This window comes from Passer montanus, unplaced genomic scaffold (genome assembly GCF_014805655.1).
Source record: "Passer montanus isolate IOZ18808 unplaced genomic scaffold, ASM1480565v1 scaffold8, whole genome shotgun sequence".
NCBI lineage: Eukaryota > Metazoa > Chordata > Aves > Passeriformes > Passeridae > Passer > Passer montanus.
The window spans coordinates 16,134,812-16,156,391 of NW_024373256.1; the positions used below are offsets into that span (position 1 = coordinate 16,134,812).

A 21,580-nucleotide genomic window follows, 5' to 3' on the forward strand; every position below is an offset into this window, starting at 1 on the left:
TGTATTGTCTCATTATGATTAACGCCTCAGCTACACTGAGATGTATCCATCTTTTGCCTGGGCAGAACTTTCTCTTTCCTAATAAAGAAGATGATAAATTCTCTTCTTACTCAATTTTGAATTTCTGCATTTCTGTCAAATGTAGCAGCAGAACTTTACAAAAAATGAATGAAAATAATTTTTTTCCTCCCAATAAGAATATTGGGAATTCTGACATATAGGTAAGAGCAGAACTGAAATTCTTGGGCAAGCTCAAGTTTGAATCAGGGAAAATACAGGGAAAAAACCCCTTTTTTTCTTCATTGGCTGACTCGGGCACTGGCAAAATCAGAATCTTCTATGAATATTAAATCCTGAATATTCAATAGCTACTTTCTCATTTAACTATGTAAAAGGGCAACCAGCTTATCAAGAAATAGAGCATCACATTTCCCAATATAATCAATTTGACACAATTTTAAGGCATTAATAAAATCAGAAAAAGAGAGATTAGCATGGGTTTCCTGTGAGCACTGCTCTGCACTCAGTATGAATGAATATGTTGTAGCTGGAATTTGTTTCTCAACAGCTAGGCTTTATTCTTGAGTCTGCCCTAAAACTTGACAAAAAACAGGAGCAAAATAATTCAAATTGTCTATACCTCAATTACTCCGTCCATGAAATAGCCTTAAACTTTCATCAACGCTAAGCACTCACTGAGATCCAACACACTTTTATTTAAAAAAAAAATATAGAACAGCAATTCTTTAATTGTAGAAAAAATTAAAACACTAAGATTTGATTTTATTTCCTAACATTTTTAATTTGTACCTAAGGGAAGGAAATTTCTCTCCCACTCAACTCTCCCCTCCCCATGGATCTCCATTCCATGATCCTTTCCTATTACAGAGCTTCCAAGACTCTGTTCCACATCAAACCCACATGGCATTTCAGGTACTCACCCCATCCCCAGACACAAGGCAGGTACCACTCGTACTCCAGCTCAGGACTGTGATTTTGGCGTTGTGATTTGGGGGTAGAGTATGCTGCTCCTTGTCTTGTTTGTTCAGTATCAGAACTCCTCCTGTCTCCCATCCTGATGCCAGAATGGGTCTGGAAGGGTGCCAGGCAAGTAATGTGACCTGAGAGCTTCTCTCCACATGGGAATCAGGCACATGTTCTCCCTGCAAACAGAAATCAGTGTGAGCTCAGTCCAGTGGAAACTCAGCAACCAAACCTTCCAATTCACAGCCCACTCAATATCAAGCTTTCTCTCCCATATAAAGGATACAAGAAGGCTTCAAACACATTTCAAAGCAAAAAGAAATTCCAGCTATTGAAAAAGAACAAAGCACGTCACTAAGGAAATAGAATAATCTAATGCTTCAACAGCTCCTAAAGGCAGAACCTCCTTTAGGCATGGTTCACAAGTACTAGAATTTACCAATATCACTGAACGGGACTGCCTTGGTCTGTCTGGCCCCAGCTGCTAAGGCAATCACGGCACCTGTGGTGTTTTCTCCCCAGAGAGGCTCTGGCTAGCTATGAGCACATGGGGACAAGTCCAGGTATGTCCCGAGCTCCAGTGCTTGCGGCTGGAGCTTGCTATTGAAGAGGGGCACTCCTCAGGCTTTCCTGAGCTGGAGAAACCTTTAAGGCGATGGTGAAGGAAGGAGTGGGCCCTGATGGAGAGTTTTTAATCCAGAGATTTTACTTCGGGATGCGTAACCTCTGAATCCTGCAACAACTCCAAGAGAACTCCCCCCTGCATGGTGTGCTTGTCCTTTTACCTGGGGAGAGGGGCAGGGGAGGGACCATAGGGAGCACCAACCAGGTATGAGGGGAGGGGGTCTCAGGTGAGAGGGACACCTGGGTGGGCCAATGGCTCCCCAGGGGGTGGCGAGCATCCTTTGAACCTTCCAATCACTCGATGCTCCCCTTGGAATCTCTGGGTTGATAAAGACAGTGCCCAGCATGGGTCAAGGGTGGGGAAAGGAGAGGTGATTGACACCCCACCTGGGAAAGGGAATTTCAGGGGAAAAACTGGGGAAACTGAGGCACACCATGACAACACACCGCAACACAAGAATATTTCATGTGAATCATTTAACCTCTCTACATATTTATTTTTTCCATTTGTTAAACTGGGATAACAACTTTTCAGAATACACTTTGAAAAGTACATATTTCATAGGCTATCATATTAAGAGACTTACATGTTTCAGTAAGTCTGCTGCAGACTGAGACACCTTTTAGTGCTACTTCCCTAAAATTTATGCAAACCAAAGTCTTACACAAGGCTGTCATGTAAAAGTTAGAGTATGCAAAAGAAATATCTGTCTACAGGCAGAAAATCAGTTCAGTCTTGAGGTGGCGGAGTGATTTGTTCAATTTCCATTTCTTAGGATGTTCTATTCACTTAAGAGTTAAAAAGCAGCAGCAGCAGCATGTGTTCATTTACATACAAGCCTGAAATTCTCACACTATAAGAAGCAAAAAGCAAATCAGTAACCATCACAAAACAAGACTTACAGACTGTAAACATCAAATTTCAAAGGAAAGATCAATTTAACTGATGAAGATGAAGATTTTTTACAAAATACATATAATGAGTGGCTGATGAATCTGTCATGTTCTATATAGCATAGGACATAGACTAATTAAAACCCAGAGAGATTTCAGGAGGATAAGTAAGCCTGCAAAAATAGAGATTAAAAATGTGAAGTTTTAAATTAGAACAATGATAAAGGTTGCTGAGAGAAGCTGTGTGACTTCTTACACATCTCATATCTCTGGAAGTGCTCAAGACCAGGCTGGATGGGGCTTGGAGCAACCTGGTCTATGGAAGGTGTCCCTGTGCACAGCAAGTGGTTGGGACAAGATGATCCTAAAGGTCCCTTCCAATCCAAACCATCCTGCAATTCTGCGACTCTATATCGAGAGCAAAAGCAAAGTTGCTGACTTTTCACCTGTTCCAGGTAGATATCCACACAGCCCCCACCTGCTGTGCTGACGGAAGCAACTGCCAGGAGTGGATGAAGTGGGTGCCATGCTATATGGGAAGGGGAGGCAACAGAATCAGGAGCATCTGTTCGATGATCCACGTACACAGCCATAAAAACGGGAGCTGTCTCAGACTGCACACCTGTACAAGGAATAAAAACATCTCTATCAGGTTTGCTTATGCAGATAATACATATACAGTACATATATGCTATATTATATTGAATTTATGTACTATGTATAACAACATATATACGGGTTAAAACAAAACTACAGCATCATCTTGTTGCACATACTACACAGACATGAGAATGTCAGAGTGGCATTCAAAAAAAATGGAGAAACACTGAGCCTCACACTCTGTAGATTCACAGTGTATTTAGGCCAGTACCAAGTCTTTCACCAGTGGCTTGTGCTGGCTTACTTCAAAGGACCCTGAAATAACTCAGTATTTACCAGAAAGATACTTCCAGTACTTCATATCCAAAGATGTTAATTAATGTACAGATTGAACTCTTTTAGGTTGTTAAGTCTCATGTCTGGGCTTTCAAAGTAAGTTTCAACAGTTGTCACCACTTTGGAGCTCGTACTATTGAAATCACACTATCTGCTATTTACATTGGAACTGTTACCAACATTTGAATGAAAAAAATAAGTGGTGATGTTGCACAGAAAAGAACATAAGAACAAAACCCTTTTCAGTGTTGTGGGTCAGAAATGGAGAGCGTCACTAATAATCTGTAATAATTTATACACAGAAATGGTCTTTGGATTTGTGTCATGGGATCCAGTCAGCTCAGTTTCAAAACAAAAACAGCTGGAGCAAAACACCTCAAATTCCTAGCAATAATCACAGAGTCATAGAGTTCAGTGGGTCAACTGGTCCAACCGCCCGGCTCACAAAGTCTTCCCAGAGCAGCTGGCATAGGATTGTGTCCAGCCAATTCTGGATAACCCCAATGAGGGAGACTTCACATCCTCTCTGGGGCAGCCTATTCAGTGCTTACTCATTCACACAGTAAAGAAGTTCTTCCTCATATGTAGATGAAACTTCCCGTGTTCCATTTTCTGCCCATTGCCTCTAGTGCCATTGCTGAGCCCTGTGGAGCACAGCCTGCTCCATTCTCCTGAGCTTTCCCTGCAGATACTGACAGGGATGAGGTCCCCTCTCAGCTGTCTCTTCTCAAAGCTCAACAGGTCCAGCTTCCAGAACTGGACACAGTGCTCCAGATGTGCCTCACCAGGGCTGAAGAGAGGGGCAGGATCCCCTCTCCAACCCAGTGACAATGCCTTTCCTCATACCCCTCAGCACCCACCATCTTGGCCCCAGGGCACACAGCTGGTCAAGGACAGCTGGTGACCCCCAGGTCCTTCTCCACAGGGATGCCATCTAGCAGGGCAGTCCCCACCTGGACTGGTGCATGGGATTACTCCTCCCCAGGTACAGAACACTGCCAAGACCCGGTAAAAAACAAAACAAGACCTCCAAGAAAACAACACAAACAAACATACACACCAAAAAAGCCCCCAAACATGAAACATTTAGAAGACTTCTGTGACATTTAAGGGGAAGAGATGTTTTCTTCTGCACAGGTAAACCACGAGTTCAGAACCCACAGGCACACACATGCGCAGCAGTGAGACTTGCCTAAGCCACCAGCATGTAAGACAGGCATCAACAGACTCTTAAGGACTCTTTCCTTTAAATCTTCTGTCCGCACCTCAAATAACTAATTTGCCAGGCACTTAATTTAGAAAGGTGGGCAACTCTGTTCAGTAAATTGGGAGCTCTGTATTTTGCCTCTGACACATACAAGGAACAACATCAACTACTGGATATGACAGCAGCCAAGAGCAGTCACCCTAAGGACAAACCATTTCATCTTCCAACAAGATCCACTCACTTTTAGCCGTACAATCCTTCAAAATAGTCAGCATTCCCAAAGTGCACTGCATGGGTCCAGTTTTATCACCACTCAAAAAAACCCCCAACAAACCATTCAAATAAAATCTGGAGTATTTTTCGTCTTGACTTCATGTATTTTAAAAGTTTTCTTACATCTCCAGTACTGTTCCAGAATTCTTTGCCCATACTACTCCTTGACTCCTTATTTTATCTGTTTCATTTTCCTCTAAGAGAGGAAGGATTTAGTCCATATTTGACTAAAATCTTTAGATAGGCTCAAAATTTGAAATAATAAAGAATTTCACTTCAGATTAAAATAAAAATGTAAGAAGCCTAAATGAAAACAAAGCTGCATTTCATATGAAATAAGTTTTATCACACAAGCCATGCACCTGTAATGTCTTCTCTATAGCCACCATTTTCTACTTTTAGTTGTTCCTTGCATCTGTAGTCATCAATATTACTTATTATTATTCAGATATTTTAGTCCCCTTCAATGACTGAAATAAGTTTATCAAGCTTCCAAATTGCATCTCTTGTTCAACTTACTAATTTAACTTTTGGAATTAACAGACAGCAAGAAAAAATTTTCAACCAAAACTGTGTATATTTAAAATGGCACTTACTAAAATAAGGTTCAGTGATACTGCAGTGTAAATTATGGACAATCCCAAAAATAAAATACTCTTCACCATCACAGTAACTACACAGAATTGGGAAGCAGACTGCTACACACAAATAAATAAATGGCTTACATAAGTGGATTGCTCAGTGGTGTAAAAATAACTAAACCAATATTAATTTTCTTGCTGTGATCTTGGGAATTCATTACTCACATGATTACTGCTAGCTCATGTATTTACACTGTAGCTTTGACAGCTGACTCTTCAAAAAAGTCTTCAAAGAAAGAAAAAGAAAACCAAGTAATACTGCCTCTACAAACTACTCTGATGTGTGCTATTTTTCCAAGGTTTCAAAAAAAAATTTTCTGAAAAAGTTAACCATTTTGTATTTTGGAATAGAACATGACCAAGCCCCCATACCTGATCTCAAAGATCAAATTAGATACATTGGACAGACACTTTTGAAACAGTCCACAGGCAATTCTTAGAAATGGTTAGACTTTATGGAATCACAGCATGGTTTGGGTCGGAAGGGACCTTAAGCTCATACAGCTCCACCCTATGCCATGGGCAGAGACTCCTCCCACTGTTCCCAGGTTGCTCCAAACCCTGTCCAACCTGGCCTTGGACACTTCCAGGGATCCAGGGGCAGCCACAGCTTCTCTGGGCAACCTGTGCCAGGGCCTCAGCACCCTCACAATAATACTTTCTTTATGATGCCTAAAATAAAGCTAACATGTGCCAGTTTAAACCATTAGCCCCTCATCCTGTCAGTACAGGCTCCGGTAAGAAGTCTATATCCATCTTTCTTACAAGATCCCATAAAGTTCTTTTTAAGACAACTTCCCTCTCCAACCATCCAGAAGCCACCCGACAATCACTCTTGAACTGAGACCGAGGCCCCTGCACAGCTACACCTCCACACCCACACAGTCAGACCAGCTTTCCTTACCAGCTCAACCATAGGTTTCCCATAGCAGTCTCAGGTGTCTGGATCATTAAAATAATTTCATTTTGGTGCAATAAAATTACAGCTTGAGCTGGTATCTCCAAGGAGCCATGTCAAACAAAGGAACCCTATGGCTTTTACACCTTTTCAGTCTAAGGGCAGGGAAAGTCTGGGGGTTGTCAGCTGCTGCTGAGTGCCTCTGAGTGTCCCTCACCTGGCTGGGCCACAGGTGCCCATGCCCTGTGTTATGCAGAGAGTCAGCAGTTCACAGCCTCTGGCTCTGGCCACCCAAAGCTCAACCTACAGCTTGCACTGCAACTGCACCCTGAGCTACTGGCACTGGCACTGAATGAATTCCTAAAATACTTGAAGGCCACAATGAGGTGTTCACAGAGCCATCTCTTCTCCAGGCTTGATACCCACAGCTCTCCAGCCTGTCTCCAGATCAGAGGGGCTGCAGACTCTGGAGCATCTCCATGGCCTCCTCTGGACTCTGTCCACCAGTTCCATGTCCTTCCTACGCTGGAGCTCCAGAGCTGGAGGTACACCTGAAGGTCTCACCTGAGCAGGGCAGAGGAGCAGAACACCCTCTGGTTCACAGAGCACGCCGTGGCAATGAGCCCAGGACATGGGGGCATCTGGGCTGCCAGTGTGCATTGCCAGATCATTTCCAGTCTTTTACCCACCAGTACCCCAAATCCTTCTCTGCGGGACTGCTTTCAATCTGTTCATCCTGCAGACTATACTGGTAATGGAGATTGCCTCAACCTAGTGCAGAACTTTGCACATGGCCTTGTTGAACTTCATGAGGTTCACAGAGATAAACACTACAGACAGCATTAACGACTGCAAATGACAGCAGCGAGCCAGAACACGTGCACATATTTCAAAAAATAATCATCAACTATCAGAAAAAAAATATATGCTATTCTGTCTTTGGGGACAATATGTAACAAGCTGATTTGATGTTCTGTCACAGTGTTATCATCACATTTAATCGAGGTTGATAGCAACTTGGTTTGCAGTACCTGTGGAGCTGCAGACTCATCACCCCCAGTCACCATACACATGGTGAAAGGGGTCTCTGTCCGAGTTGCCTGAACAAGACTCTCCAGCAAGGCTCAAGTTACCAAAGCAAAGACAAAGGTCTTTCCTTTAATCTCTACCTATGAGAATTGCTGGTTTTTAAATTTGAAATTGTTTAAAAGAGCCAGCCCCAGAAAAAAAAAAAAAAAAGGAAAAAAAAAAAAAGGGCAAAAAAAAAGGCAAAAAAACCCCAAAAATCACCTCCAAAATTGCTCTGTGCTACAAAAAGGTGGTAAATGACTATGTACAATCTTCTCTAGCTAGTAAGACAAATGAAGCAAAAACCCGGCTGAACCCTGCACCCACACAGAGAGAGAAGGGGCGGGGAGCCGGTGCCAGGCGAAGCCCAGGCTGCTGCCGCCGTGGCCAGCCCCCGGAGCGCACCGAACCCTGCGCACGTCCCCCGACCGGGCCGTGATCGCCACTCGCCGGCACAGAACAAGGGGCTCCACGAACTTCACGGCTCCGAGAAGACAAACACGTGGGCCACACCACCACGTTCTCGCCCCGACCCCGCCACCAGCAGCTCAAGCGCCCCTTACCTCCGGCCGATGGCGATCAACCCCGCTGCCGCAGGCCGGGCCCAGATACAAGCACGGAGAGCCGGCCGACAGCCGCGGGCTGCTGCTGCGGGTAGAGCCGCCGCCTGCTCTCCCCGCCCCCGCTGCCCCCGCCCGCAGGCAGCGCCCGCCGCCCTCTGTGCCGCCCCCGCGCCGCAGGCCGCACTCGGCCCGCGATGCTTTGCGTTACCCCGACAACGGGGCGAGCCGCAAGCGGAAACAGCCGAGCGGAGCCGAGGAGTGGCGGGAAAAGCCGAAACCGCCCGCGGCACACGAAGAATGGCGGAAAGCGACGAGCGCAGCGGGTCCGGCGGCCGTCCCGCTGGGCTGTCCCCGACGGTGTCAGAGCCGTCTGCAGGGTTTGGTGGCTTGACCTGCGAGGAACTTTTTCTACAGCAGGTGATGCACTGTGCCGCCGTCCCGAGAATCGAGATCATTCCCCAAACCCTCCTGGTCCCCAACGCTGTCAAGCACCTGTTGTGAGGGAGTGTGACCCAGCCGGACCTCCGTGATATACAAACGTATATCGTAACCATATTTAATTGTATCGCTCGGAGCTCAGCGGCTCTTTCAGAGTTTTGGGGTGAAAAGTTTTTAACTTAACAACTAAGTCTTTCTAATAACATCTAAAAGCACGACCCGTAAAGCCCTTCTACCTCCCTGCACCTCCTCAGCACGCCAGCCACAAGCCATGCCAGGTACAGCCCAGCTCCATTCCCAGCTCCATTCCCAGCTCTCGCCCGCACTGGGCCCGCAGCCAGCCCCAAGAGCCAGGTTTGCCCAACACCTTCAAAAGGGATGGAAAAATTCAAGACCAAATCCCCACAGCACTGTCCTACCCATAGTTATTTGTAATTCCTCTGAAGTCACAACATTTCTGTGCAAGCTGATGAAAAGCAGCCACATCTGGTACAGCTATGACAAGCAGCTCCTGCATATTTTGTGGTTGACTGGCCATGTGTAACGTGTCATTTATGTGGTGCTTATCAGTTTCCTTTCCCAAATATGCAGGGACTCTAAAAAAAAACCAAAAAACAAAAAACCAAACCAAACCAAACAAAAAAAAAACCCAACAAAACAAAACACAAAACAAACAAACAAAAAAAAAAAACCAACAAACCCAACCATAAAATCAAACCAAAACCAACAACAGTGAAACAACAAAAAAAAAAAAACAAAAAAAAAAACAAAAACAAAAACAAAAACCAAAGATAAGAAAAACCACCAAAACAAACAAACAAACAAAGCTCCATTTTGGTAGCAAGTAGGAAAAAGCACCCAGTGAGAGGCACACAGTACATTGAAACACACTGTATATCTGCTAGAATGATGGGCAGCATTCAGGTAGAGAGGTAAAACAGTGGCTTTAGACCTTGTTACAAGTCAGCAACTCACATAGACCAGAGCTACAGAACTCACAAAGTCCTGTTTCCTGGACCTTTTTATCTTCTCCCTCTACAAGGCATCAGCTCTAACAGCCATTTATGGCATCTCTTTGTGGTGGATTCCTTGAACATGCCCAGCTAGCTCACTCAGGTGCCACTCCCAGAGTCAGAAATTAATTTCTTGCCTCTGCCAAGCCAATTGTTCTCACTGTAGCCTTGAGTTCATCAGACTAGAAGTTGAGGAGTTGAGCAGACCATGTGCAGATGCCTTGTTTTCTCAGACAACCAGGCTGTCGTGGAAACTACTGCAACTACATGATACACTCAAGTCAGAAACATACAGCCAGCTGGAGCCTCAAAAAAACATCAAGTCCATCATCCCTTTCTGGGTTGGAATAAAAAGAGTCTAAACAACCCGCCGACTGTCTCTGCTCAAGTGACCACTTTACAGCTCTCAGAATTGGCTGGTTCAATGTTACATACTATTTTTTCCAATAACTATACTACATATTCCTACTTGTGCAGGCTTAGCTGGAAATGAAGTTTTCCTGCCCTTCAATATTCGACAGAGAAGCCCTGCTTCTATGATAAATAAACAAGTGAATGTGGACTCCTAGGATCTTAACATCTTCCATTCTACTAATAAAATCACATAACCACAGAAAGGGATTTTAAAAAACATCTAGTTCTAAGTCCCTGGTATCATAAAAGATGCCTAACAGCTCCAAATCCCTTAAGTCCCAGGACTGGCTGGAGTTGCCCATAGCCCATTTCCCCCTTCCCTTAAGGGCTTGACCTCACACACCAAGAAGAAAACAAAGTTGCATGACTAGGTGCTTCCTTATGTAAGCAATAAAGGATTAACAATAGCAGTCTTTCCTTCCATTTAAATCCTTTGACATGCATGGGAAAGAACACAAAGATCATCCATTATTGTCTGCCAGAATAAACAATTTCAGAGCCTTTTAAGAAGAAATAAATTATTAATGAAATCTGCTAGCTTCTAAATAATCTAAAAGGAAAATACAGAACATTCACTATATTGGTGACTTTCACACCTAGGATCTTTGAAAAAGTATTTCCATGTTATAATTTGCAATGATTGTGCATATTAGATTCAAAATTTTAAAAAAATAAATCTAAAGTATTAACTTTGTCCTTCTGCTGAACAGTTCTGCATTGTTTGCTCTATTTTCTAGTAAAAATGCAATTTGTTATTCATACCTTAAAATACACAGGATGTGGGACAAATCCAAGTTAATGTTCTTGCCTGACCTAGAAAACCATGACAACAAACATGGGAAGATTATTTGCATTTTGTGGCTGTGCAGGTCTGTAAAAACAGACTAGCGAGGAAGGGCCAGTGATCAAAACAGAACTAATGGAAGCTCGTGTCTTTTGGCGTCTCACCCTCCCCCCTGCCTCTCATCTCTTGTGCAACTCCTTTTCAGTCAGCTTTTCTCTCACAAACATTTAGACACTCGAGCAATTTCACACCTTAACAGTCCACTGGAGGCAATGAGGCTGTTCAAGCAGGGAGTTATTTACATACAGAGAATGGAAACCTTCAGTTGGAGAGCTGAACATAACTGCACATCTCTTGGCAAAGCACTATGGAAATATATGATAGTGGAGATACACAATCCATTGCCTAACAGTATTGCTGAATTTGGTTGAAGCCAAGGAGGAAAAATATGCCACATGATATCGTGTGAGATTACAAAAAAAAATTTGGAAAATATTTTCTTAAAAAAAACCAAACAATGAAGATGCAGATTTAAATGCAAGTATCGGTGTAAGAAATGAAACACCCGAGATGGAAGCTCTGCTAGTTAATGTTAATGAAGTTAAAAGGATCTGAATTGGAAGTGTTAGTCTGTTGTTGAATGTAGAATGTTAGAGTTCTGAGATTTGCCTTTGTTTGCCATGATTAAGTGTTACTATCTTACCCTGTGCTTGTATCCCTTTCCGTCGGGAATCACTTCTGCTCCCAGAAGGACTTGCACCCCTGTACTCGTATCCCTTTCCCTTGGGTCAGGGACCACTTCCCCTGCTCCCAGAGGGACTTGCACCCGGACTGAATTTAATGAGGAGCTGTGGGTATGGTATGGACTCTCTCAAAAAGAACAAACCAGCACATGAACTATGGTTCTAAACTGGCTGCACCACCGGGAATCACCCACCCTCTACCAGAGCCGGATTCCGGCGTGTCACCATGGCTGCAGGAGTACTCGGTCGGGATGACACCCCGGACTACAAGCCAACACTGTCCTCCTGAGGACTCTGGTGAGGACGGAAGCCCCAGCTCTGCCGAGAGACAAAGCTGCACTCCTCCTCCTCGGCGTCGTCCTGCGGGAGCAGCGGCGGTGGGCGCGACCCCTCGGGTTCCCCACACAAGGGCTGTTCTTAATAAAGGCCTTTTAAAAGCAGCAGGTCTCCTGGCCCTGTTTCTCATATCGGCACTAGAGACAAACCTTTTTTAACAAATTCCATTTAGAGCAGTCCACTTGGTTACTCACAAATACACTTTACAGCATATTTACAGGTGATAACACAGCACTCAAGACATGTTACATTTCTACCATCATAGATAATTACTTGCAATAGACTCCACGGGAGGCCAATTTTCCAGAATTTTGACACAATCATGAGGTTTAACTACTTATGACTTTATTTTTAAGCTTACAAATATTTTCCTTGGAAGAGAACTAAGGCACCCTTTTGTCTATGAAAACCATAAAGATTAAAAAAAGAGGAAGATCAAATGCTCTTTTGACAAACACGTTATTAAGGAAGAAGTATCTCATGCAGTATCAGTTATAAAATTTTAAAAAATTATCCTGCTTAGCACTTAACGTGAAGTCACCACATAAAAGTATCAGTCCACATCGAGGAGCCCCCACTGCGAGAAGAACGCCCAGCAAACTCAGACCCAGCGAAGGGCCTGTTCCCAAATGCAGCCCACGAACGTCCCAGGTGCCCCAGGGAGAGCAGCCCCACGGCTTTCCCAGGGGTCCCGGCGAAGGAAGCGAGAGCCAGCGGGACCGTCGGCCGGAGACACGAGCAGCAAGCCCAGCATCCCCAGCCAGCCCAACGCGCCGGGGCCGCGCAAGAGAGCGGCGCCGCCGCCCGGCAGCCGGAAATACCGCGCCGCATGCAAATCACCCGCTCCCTGACCAATGGAATCCTGGACCCCATCCAAAGGCCTTGGCCAGATGGCTCTCCATTGGCTTTTCTTTCAGCCAATCGGCAGCCAGATCTCGGGGCTCACCCCGCCCCTAGCAGACACGCACTGCCGCCTCTTCCTTCGCGCAGAGGCTTTCGTCACGCGCCCCGCTTTGTTTGGCTCGCGCTGGAGCTGTGGCCCCGCCCCCGCCTCGCTCCCGCTCGCCGCCGGCCAATGGGACGCGTTGCTTGGGGGGCGGGGAGCGCCGGCGCTCTCAGCTGGGCCCGCGCGCCGCGGCCCCGCCCCCGGCCCGGACAGGGCGAGGAGGAAGCGGAACCCCCACGGCCCCAGCCCGGCCTTATCCCAGCGCTGTCCCGAGCCCGGCCGAGCCCGGCGGCGCGGGGGCCGCGGCTGGGTTTCGGAGCAGCCCGGGGAAGAGGTCGGCCCCACAGCCGCGAGCGGCTCTGCCGCCGCCAGCAAAACTGGGAGGGCCGCTGGGCTCCGCGCCGGCCGCCTCCGGAGCTGGCGGGTGTGGGCGCAGCCCGGAGGTGCCTGGAGCTGCGGGTGCCGGAGCAGCCGAGGCAGCCGCCGGCGGAGCAGCCGGAGCGCGGAGGCTGCGTGACGGCATTGATGCGGCAGGTGAGGAAGGGGCGGGGGATGGAGCCTGCGGGGCGGGACGCACCTGGCCCCGGGGAGACCGGCCCGGCCCTGCTTGCCCGTCCGGGCCGGCCGCGCTTGGGGAACGCGTCCCTGCGGCTTTTACGGGAAGCAGCGGAGGGACGGCCACAAGGGTGTAGACGACTAAAGCAGCTAGGCTGAAGGAATTTTCAGTTTAGGAGAAAAAGGGAAAGGAGGAACAAGGTGAAAACGAAAGGAGAAAGCAGCTATAACGGGAAACTGCACGGCTTAGGCAGAATGCTGGAAGGAGCCAGCAGCTGAGAAGCGGGGCAGATCCTGGGGTGTGCTACTCGCGTCCTGTAAGGAGCTGTCCCCAAGGAGTTTGTCTTTGTTTCTCCCCCGCTAATTGTTGGGGGAGGCTAGTGGGTGGGTGCATCGTTTCATTTACAGTAATAAAACCAAACTTGAAATTATTTAAGCTTTGCTTATGCAAAGTTTTTGAGCACACACTGTAAGAATAGGAATGTTTCTGTCCTCAAAATAACTAGAAACTGTAGGGTTTGGTGAGTGAAGAACCAGTCTTTAACTAGGAACCTGTCAGGTAAATAAATAACCAAATTTTAGTGTGAGTTCAGATCAGTTTATTGAGCATTTTCAAGGAGTGAAACGTTGCCCAACACAATTCTGGATGGGTTCAGTGTTTTAGCTGAAAATTAGAGGGAAAAATATAATTTTAATAGTAGGAGTACAACTCATAAGCAGTAACTTGATGAATTTGTATGCCATATCATGTTGATGCATCTTTGTTAATTTGAACCTCTTTATCCTGATGTCAGCCTGATCTGTAGTGATTCCAGTGTTTGTGATATTCAGAATTTCCTCCTCTTGTTGGTTATCTTTTCCCTAGAGGGAAGTTGGATGGTGGCTCCTGCCATGGTGTCAAGGCAGCTGCATCCCAAGTGCTGCTCCTTGCTGGGTGCTGTAACTGGTTCCTTGCTGGAAGTTGACTTATTTTAGATATGCTGTCAGTAATGTTTTTACACTCCTTAGGAAAAACTAAAGCAGTTGTTGGGTTTTAACAGATAATGTGATTAATGCCTTAAGCTTGTGTCCATATCTGACGTTTTGTTCCAAGCATTTGAAAAAAGCCTTCAGAATTGAGAGGATTTGTGAAGTCAGCACAGGAAGTGGTCATCCAGCAGCTGGTCCCAATGTCAGGTCCGAAAGTTGATAGATGCCTTTGAAAGCCCAGGGATGCTCCCTTGGCACAAGGGTTCAGGGCTGCCCTGCTTGGCCGGGGTCTCTGCAGGGTCAGGAGCAACGAGGCAATGGTGCACAACCGCTGTAGGTGCATCTGAAGTTTATTGCCCTCCAAACTGGAAAAAAAGAAAGAAGAAGAAAAAAGGGGGAAAAGTGGGGTGGCATTAATTCTGTCCCAGCAGAGGCGGCGGGCAGGGGTGCTGGCCCGGAGAGCCGGTCCCTGCCCGTTCCCGGTGACAGAACAGACCCGGCCCTCGGTGCTGCCATCGGCGGGGGCGGCGGGGTCGGGGCTGCCCGGCGGAAAGGAGCGCGGGGAGGTGCGGGGTGGGGGCGGAGGGGAGCGGGAACCTCGGGAGCCTCGGCCAGTCCCAGCCCCAGACAAACACACAGAGGAGGAGAAGCCACCGCCGCATCCAGGATCATGGATCCCCCCCCCGCGGCGGGCCGGGCTGCGGCTCCGCGGTGAGGAGAGAGGAGAGCCCCGGGCCCGGGAGCCGCGGAGGGGTGGGTGGGATGGGATGGGATGGGGGAGCAGCACTTCCCCGCTCCGTTCTGCTCCGCCGGCCCAGCGGCTGCCGCTCCTCCGGCGCTGGCGAGCGCTGCCACACGCCGAGTTTGGCCGGGCGATTTCCCGGCCAAAGGCGGCCCGGAGCTCTTCGGGACGGAGACGGGGGGCTACCGGGGGCCCCTGGCTACCGTTTGGGCCGGTTTGGGAGGGGTTGTGGTGAAGCTTTCCCCCTCCCACCCTCGGCACAGGTTGTTGGGTCGGGACAGCAAACGAAAGGGGATTTAGTAACAAACAACGGCGGCCATGTTGAGAGGAATTTCTGCAGCTAAACTTCTCCCCTCTCAGCCCAGGGGTTTCTCTGCCTCCCCGGGGGCTCCCTGGCCTGACTGTGTTGCCCCCTCTTTGCTCCCTCTCCTCCCTTGCAGGATGACAGTGAAACTGGGAGAGAGCAGCGGGGAGGAAGGGGTGAAAAAGCTGGGCAAGAGAGCAGGAGGAGATGAGGAGTCCCTGGAAGAAGAAGGGGCAGGAGGAGGAGGAGAGGCAGCTCCAGGCAGCAGCAACACAAAGAAAGAAGAGAAGATCATTAACAGCAACACTACCAGCAGCCCCCCACCGAACCCCAGCTTGTCACCGGCCCCTGCCTCTCTCCAGCCCTCCCAGAGCCAAGACCAGCATCATTTTCTCAGGTCCAGTGTCAGACCTCAGAGCAAGAGACTGAAGAAGGATTCCCAGGCATCCTCCTCAGTTGGCAGCAGCACTGCCGGGAAAGGCAAAGGTACCGCGTTTTGACATCCTAAAAACATGCAGGGAAGGGGGATGGCAAAGAGAGGAGGCACCTGTGGGGCTCTGGGTTGTCATTCTCTTTCTGTTGATGCTATCTTTTGTTGGGTTTTGGGGCTTGTTTCTCATGGCTGGAATCTTCTTTGTGTCCCAAGGCTTCAGCTTCTCTGCTGCCCACTGTCCTCTCTGCACTTCCAGAAATGGGGGGTCTGGATATTTATGTGGAGGAGGGAAAATTATACATTATTGAAGCAAATCTTTAATGTCTTTATTTAATCTCTCTTGAGTTTTGGGAAATTTGTCTATTTTGATTAGAAAATCAGACTCTAGCTAATTGTGTAATCAAGTGGCTGCACTCTGAATTCTGTTCTTGGATAGTAACAAAATATTCACTGGGTGCTAGTTAGCATAGGAAAAATCCCGCCCACAAGACATTGGTGATTTCCCCCAGTTATTTCTATTATCCAAATAATTATTTTGGAAACAGCAATTAAATACACATATTGACGTATTTTTCCCTAAGGTGTTGGGAGTCCTGTTTCACAACAGTTTGAGCATCTATGTGATTTGAGTTTTTATAAAGATTGGTTTGTATACAGCTGAAGGTCTGTAGGTACAGATGTACATACACCTGCTTTTCTGCTTAGCACAGGGGTCAAGAATTTGATTTTTTTTTTGGCACTGTTTCTAACTTGAATAACTGGAAGGCAGCAGGGATATTTAAATATTTTGGTGCTATTGGATATGCTCAGCAGTGACTGATGACATCTCAGCGCTGCAGTTGAGCTGTACTTGAGCCTAATTTTGAATATTGTGTGCTAAAGTACTCAAGTGTTATTTTCTGTTAATTTTTGAGAAAAACAGCACTCAAAGATTGCATCAACATTTAAAATAATGAAATTTACTCTTGTTTGCTAAATTGGAGTATAATTCCATGTAGCATAAATGTGTTTTGGAGGTTACCTCACTCTTGTCCATCTCAGGGGTGTGCACATGCTGGGCATTAAGTAAGCATTACAGTTACAATAGTTTTGTGTTGCAGTAATAAAGCAGTGCAAATTGGGATATTTTAGTTACTGTTATATCAGAAAAATGTTCTTGAACTCAGTTGCTTGACGGTCGGTATAATTGACTAAAATATTTCTAAATACCTTAGTAAGTCCTCTTTAATCTCTTGAATGTTAAATGAAGGCTCTGTGTGGTGGTAGAGGACAGAACAGAAAGGCCTACATAATTTTTTTTCCAGTTGCATGAAACCAAATAAACAAACAAATGGAATACCCAGGAGTGTTTAGCTATGTATAATTAATTCCAGGATTGTAAATAGTATTAAATGTGAGAAGGTTTCTTTGAAATACATCTTGTCTGTGATTCACAAGTTGAATATGTCCATTTGAAATTATTCCATTGATTTGAAAGTCCACGCATGTGTGAACAAATACATGTATTTGTATAAGTGTATATTCATGTTTGTAGATTAACATTTATTTCCAATTCTAGAGCAGCAAAATTATTTTTAACTAAGAATATCCACACAATAGGAAAAGAAATTTCATTGACTTTTGCAATTCAAATTCCCAAACAAACATAAGAAAATTACATACAGAACAGAAAATATTAACTCAGTAAGCAGTCATGGATAGTGCTTGCAATCACTGTACCATGTTGTCAGGTTTGGGAGAACTTCTTACATTCATCAGGAGTGACAGTGGTGGAATTATGACTGTGCTTTCACTTTTTCAATTTTAAGACCAACCACAGCTCTGCCTGGCCAGATTTGGTATGAATAGGTCCTATTGATTGAATTGTCTGATATGGTTGAGATTATAATTGTTAGAATTTGGACAACAGAGCCATGGAGTGGGATCCTTTCTAATTTGAGCTCCTTGTGTTCAGAGAAGCCTAATGAGAGGTTTTCCAGGCTTGTCTAAATTCTCCCTAGTGGAATGCCTTGTGATCAGAATTCATAGTGCTCTGTGTTCCAAGTGAAGTGTCTCACAGAGCCAGCTTCTGGTAGGGAATGAATGGAAAGGTGGAGATGACTACTAGGTTGGACTTAAATTCTTTCATTAGCTCTCCCACTAACTTTCTCCTCCCTCTGTAAGTATAAAAATGACGAAAAGCTGGAGTGCATCAGCTCTGAACCTGGAAGCTTTTGCATTGTTTATGTCAAAGTCAAGGTGATGGCTGCACAAGTAACTCTGACAGTGGCCAGTTGGAGTGACCAGACCGTGCCTATGCTTGGTCCAGTGAAACCAGAAACTTGTTTTTGTCATAGTCATTCAATAATGCTATGTAACCCTTAACATTTTATTGAAGTGATTCTATTTCTAGAACCTCTGTGTTCTGAAAGGAAGACTCACTTGCAATTTTTAAGGAGTGTGATCAATGCACTTACTTTCTTTCAAATTGTAGTTGCTCAGCAGGCGTTGGTTTGTCTTCAGAAAAGTTCTGAAAATAGTAATATTTTTGTGTGTTGCAGATTCCTTTTTATTTTTGGCATTCATGCTTTTAGGGTCCTTAATTGTAGCAGACAAATTATTGATAAACTTGGCTGTAAACTGTAAAGAGTGTGCCCACTCAGCAGCTGCTGACTTTTCAACTTTATCTTACTGTGGTTCTGGGAAGCTTGCTCATAATAATTCCCAAGTTCTGCCTCGTGGAGTGTGTAAACATGCTGCTAATAGTCAGATTGCCCTGATGTACTCTTTAATGGCACCTTTGAATCCTTCCTCTTGCCTTTTGTGTACTGAGGTGCACTTTTGAGTTTAGGGCAAAAATTACATAGGAAGTAGTACAGTAAAATACAGTTTGGAAACTGTTTCACTTCAGAAGCCAATCCATTTGGAATTGTGGGAAGGTTTATCAATTTTCCTGCACAAATATCTAAATATCTACATTTTTTTTAGAATTATTATTGTACTCTGTTAGTCACCTTTTAATTCTATTTTCAAGGTTGTAGTCTACACCTCAACTGATGGATGACTTTTGAAGCATGAAAGCTTGAAAGGAAGTCTTCAAGTAACTTGCATGAAACCATACAGAAACTAGAAGGACTAGTGGTGTCGAGACAATTTATTGGGGGAGTTCCAGTGCAGGGAGGTCTGTTGAGGAAGGAGATGCAGATCAGGTTAAGGTTGCTGAAAAAGGGGGATTTCTGAGAGTTTGCTTCTCAAATACCAGTATGCCACATGGCTGCTGAGCACAGGTGTTAAAGTGTGTTTTGAGGCTCTGGTTCATGAAGCCAGAGTGGATGGAATATGTATGTGTGTGCATGTTGTGACCACGTTGGTGAAAGGCGTATCGGAATACATGGCCACAATGTGCTGTAGATGTAGCTTGAACTAGAGTAGTGTATTGCCATTTTTGTGTTTTTATCCATCTTCTGAATGTAGAATGAAGTCAGGAGGACTAGCCTAATGGTGATGAGCTGAAGCTTGAAGATGTCTTTCATGCTGTTTTGGATTTATTCCTAAAATGTGTAGAATGTCTCAAACAAGTATTTGTGTTTGTTTTGAGGTAGCAATCAGTTCTTTTTTGACAAAGAACTTATTCAGCTGAAAGCTTAATTGAATTAAAAGTGTTCTATCTTTTGGCATGGTATAGAACTTGCTAAAAAGTGGTCTGGTTTGTTTCAGCATGCCAAAGTTTCATGTTCGGTAGCATGCGGGTTAAATCAACTACTGTCTTCTGTAGAGAGGATATAGATACCAAAAAACCTGATGTATGTACTTACAATTCGTTCTATTGTAACTTCCTGAGTTCATGTGTTGCAGAATATATTGTAACCATCATTTGAAATGTTACTGCTCCAGCATTATTTCTGAGACACAAACCACTGTTTAAAAACTACTAAGTCAATTGTTCTGACATTCTCCTTAATTCTGTCCATCTCACTTGCACTTAGTACCTCTCCTTCCATCTTACCCTGACATGATTCATTCTTTGCTGTCCCATTTACACCAGCCCTCCCTCCCTCCCTCCCTCCCTTCCTTTCCAAGTGGCTCAGGACCGGGACTCCACAATATCTCACCCATACAGCAACAGGAGGATTTTCTCCTTCAGTGCATTGGGTACTGAGCTATGACAGGTGCCTGCCTGCAAGGCTGCATGGCCGCAGGGTTACGTGGAGCTTTATACCAAGCTTTATGGGTGCTCTCTTTGGGAAGAGCAAGAGAATAGTGATTTACCGGAGATGTGGGAGTGACCAAATGTATAATAAACCATGGGAGTTTTTTTATGCCTCTTCTGGGTTAGCTCAGATAGTGCTGCCTTTGATACATTGTATACTAAACAGATCATCCTGTCCATGGAGAGAAGCAAGCCTTCCCTGTAGGTTTGTTAGAAGGCTCAGGTTGACAATTGACGCTCTGGTGCTTTTAACGCATTCAGCTATCTCCAATTTTCTAACTAGTAGAAGATAGGAGAAGATTGTCTCTGTAGGACAGTTGCCAGTTGAACCTGAGATTACCTGAGTTGGTTAGAGCATGATACTAAGAACGTCATGGTCACAGGTTCCGTTCCTATATGGGCCATTCAGGTAAGAGTTGGACTCCATAATCCTTGTGGGTCCCTTCCAACTCAAAATATTCTGTGAGTCTGTGGTTCAAACTTTGGATGTTAATTTACAAGAATACTATATGGCATAACCCTGCTGTAAGACATCAGCTGTTCCAGACTCACCCTTCTCAAGTGTCCATGCTGTGTTCTGTGGAGGCAGGGTAGAAACTTCCTTTCCAGTTACAAAGTTAGCAAAATGAAGCATTGACTTGTGGGGAACTTTGTCTGTTACAAGTTGGCATTTGCATCGCAGGCTTTGTGGAGTGAGTTAGTCCTTGCACTTGGTATTTGAACTGCAGCAGGCAAGACTGTGAATGCCCTATCTTGTTTATAAAGGTATTCCCAAATGAATGCTCCACCTACAGTGACTGGTGACTCCTGAAGAAGTTAAGGTGTTGTGAGCTAAGCCTGTAACCCAGCCTGCATGTTAGGATAAAAGGGTGTAGTGAGAATTTACTCTGGAGATTCCAGCTTCTGTGTGTGTAATCTGTCACAGAAGATGTGAATCAGCTGGCCTGTAAGAGCTGTCAATGGAAGAATGAATGGCACATTCTGAGATGCTACCTAGAAGGAAGAAGTTGTGGCAGTAGTCACTATGAGATCCTGATACTATCAGTGTCTGTTATTTTAAACATGTGTATTCCATTGTTTGTCATTTTCATATCAGATTCTGAAACTGCAGTTTTTAAATGTCTTTGTAGAAATTTTTGCAAGTGTTTATGTTTTGCTTTGAACTGCAGAGACAGCTTTTTCCATGGGAATGTAGTTTGATATGATAATATGCCAGTCACAGATAAATGACATTTTAATAATGGGACATATAGATGGGTAGAGAACACTGGACAAAAGGAATGAATAAGTTTCTCTGGAACACTGGTGTTCTGACCCATGATTTTGTTGGGTGTTGCAGTTCAAATACTGAGTACAAAAACCTGACGTCTTTGCAAACTGTGTTGAAGGCTGAGGGAAGATGCTGGGAGTTTACATATCCAATTGAACTGCCTTGTACACAGGTGCTGGTGCTCTGGCACACCTGGAGCAAAGGGAAGGAGTTGTTGTAGCTATAATGGTGTGGATGTCTACGTCACTGGCTGGGAGATGCAAGATGAGAAGACAGAGGGAGAACGTCCAGTTTGTCTTTTCTATAAATTATTTTACATTGAACGAACACCCCAGCAGGTTGTTAGAGTGAGCTCC

At 45.3% G+C, this 21,580-nt stretch overlaps 2 protein-coding genes across 8 annotated transcripts in view; one reads left to right on the forward strand and one right to left on the reverse strand.

Annotated features, from left to right (window-relative positions):
- Nucleotides 1-8,285, reverse strand: part of IFT140 (intraflagellar transport 140) — an 88,300-nt gene extending 80,015 nt beyond the window's left edge. Inside the window, exons 1-3 of one of the 2 annotated variants that reach the window (XM_039732503.1) lie at nucleotides 8,089-8,285; nucleotides 2,949-3,124; nucleotides 942-1,163 (exon numbers count right to left, since the gene is read on the reverse strand). In XM_039732503.1, coding sequence (XP_039588437.1) covers nucleotides 942-1,163; nucleotides 2,949-3,095 — 369 coding nt within the window. In that variant the 5' untranslated portion in view covers nucleotides 3,096-3,124; nucleotides 8,089-8,285. Of the gene's footprint in view, nucleotides 1-941; nucleotides 1,164-2,948; nucleotides 3,125-8,088 lie in introns of those variants that run through there. The other variant, XM_039732504.1, reaches the window with a different exon arrangement.
- Nucleotides 8,286-12,947: 4,662 nt separating this feature from the next.
- The window catches only part of CRAMP1 (cramped chromatin regulator homolog 1), a 47,583-nt gene continuing 38,950 nt past the window's right edge, over nucleotides 12,948-21,580 (forward strand). For 3 of the 6 annotated variants that reach the window (XM_039731822.1, XM_039731823.1, XM_039731824.1), the window contains exons 1-2: nucleotides 12,948-13,296; nucleotides 15,469-15,818. In XM_039731822.1, coding sequence (XP_039587756.1) covers nucleotides 15,470-15,818 — 349 coding nt within the window. In that variant the 5' untranslated portion in view covers nucleotides 12,948-13,296; nucleotide 15,469. The remainder of the gene's footprint in view (nucleotides 13,297-15,468; nucleotides 15,819-21,580) is intronic. The other 3 variants (XR_005630164.1, XR_005630165.1, XM_039731825.1) reach the window with 1 other exon arrangement.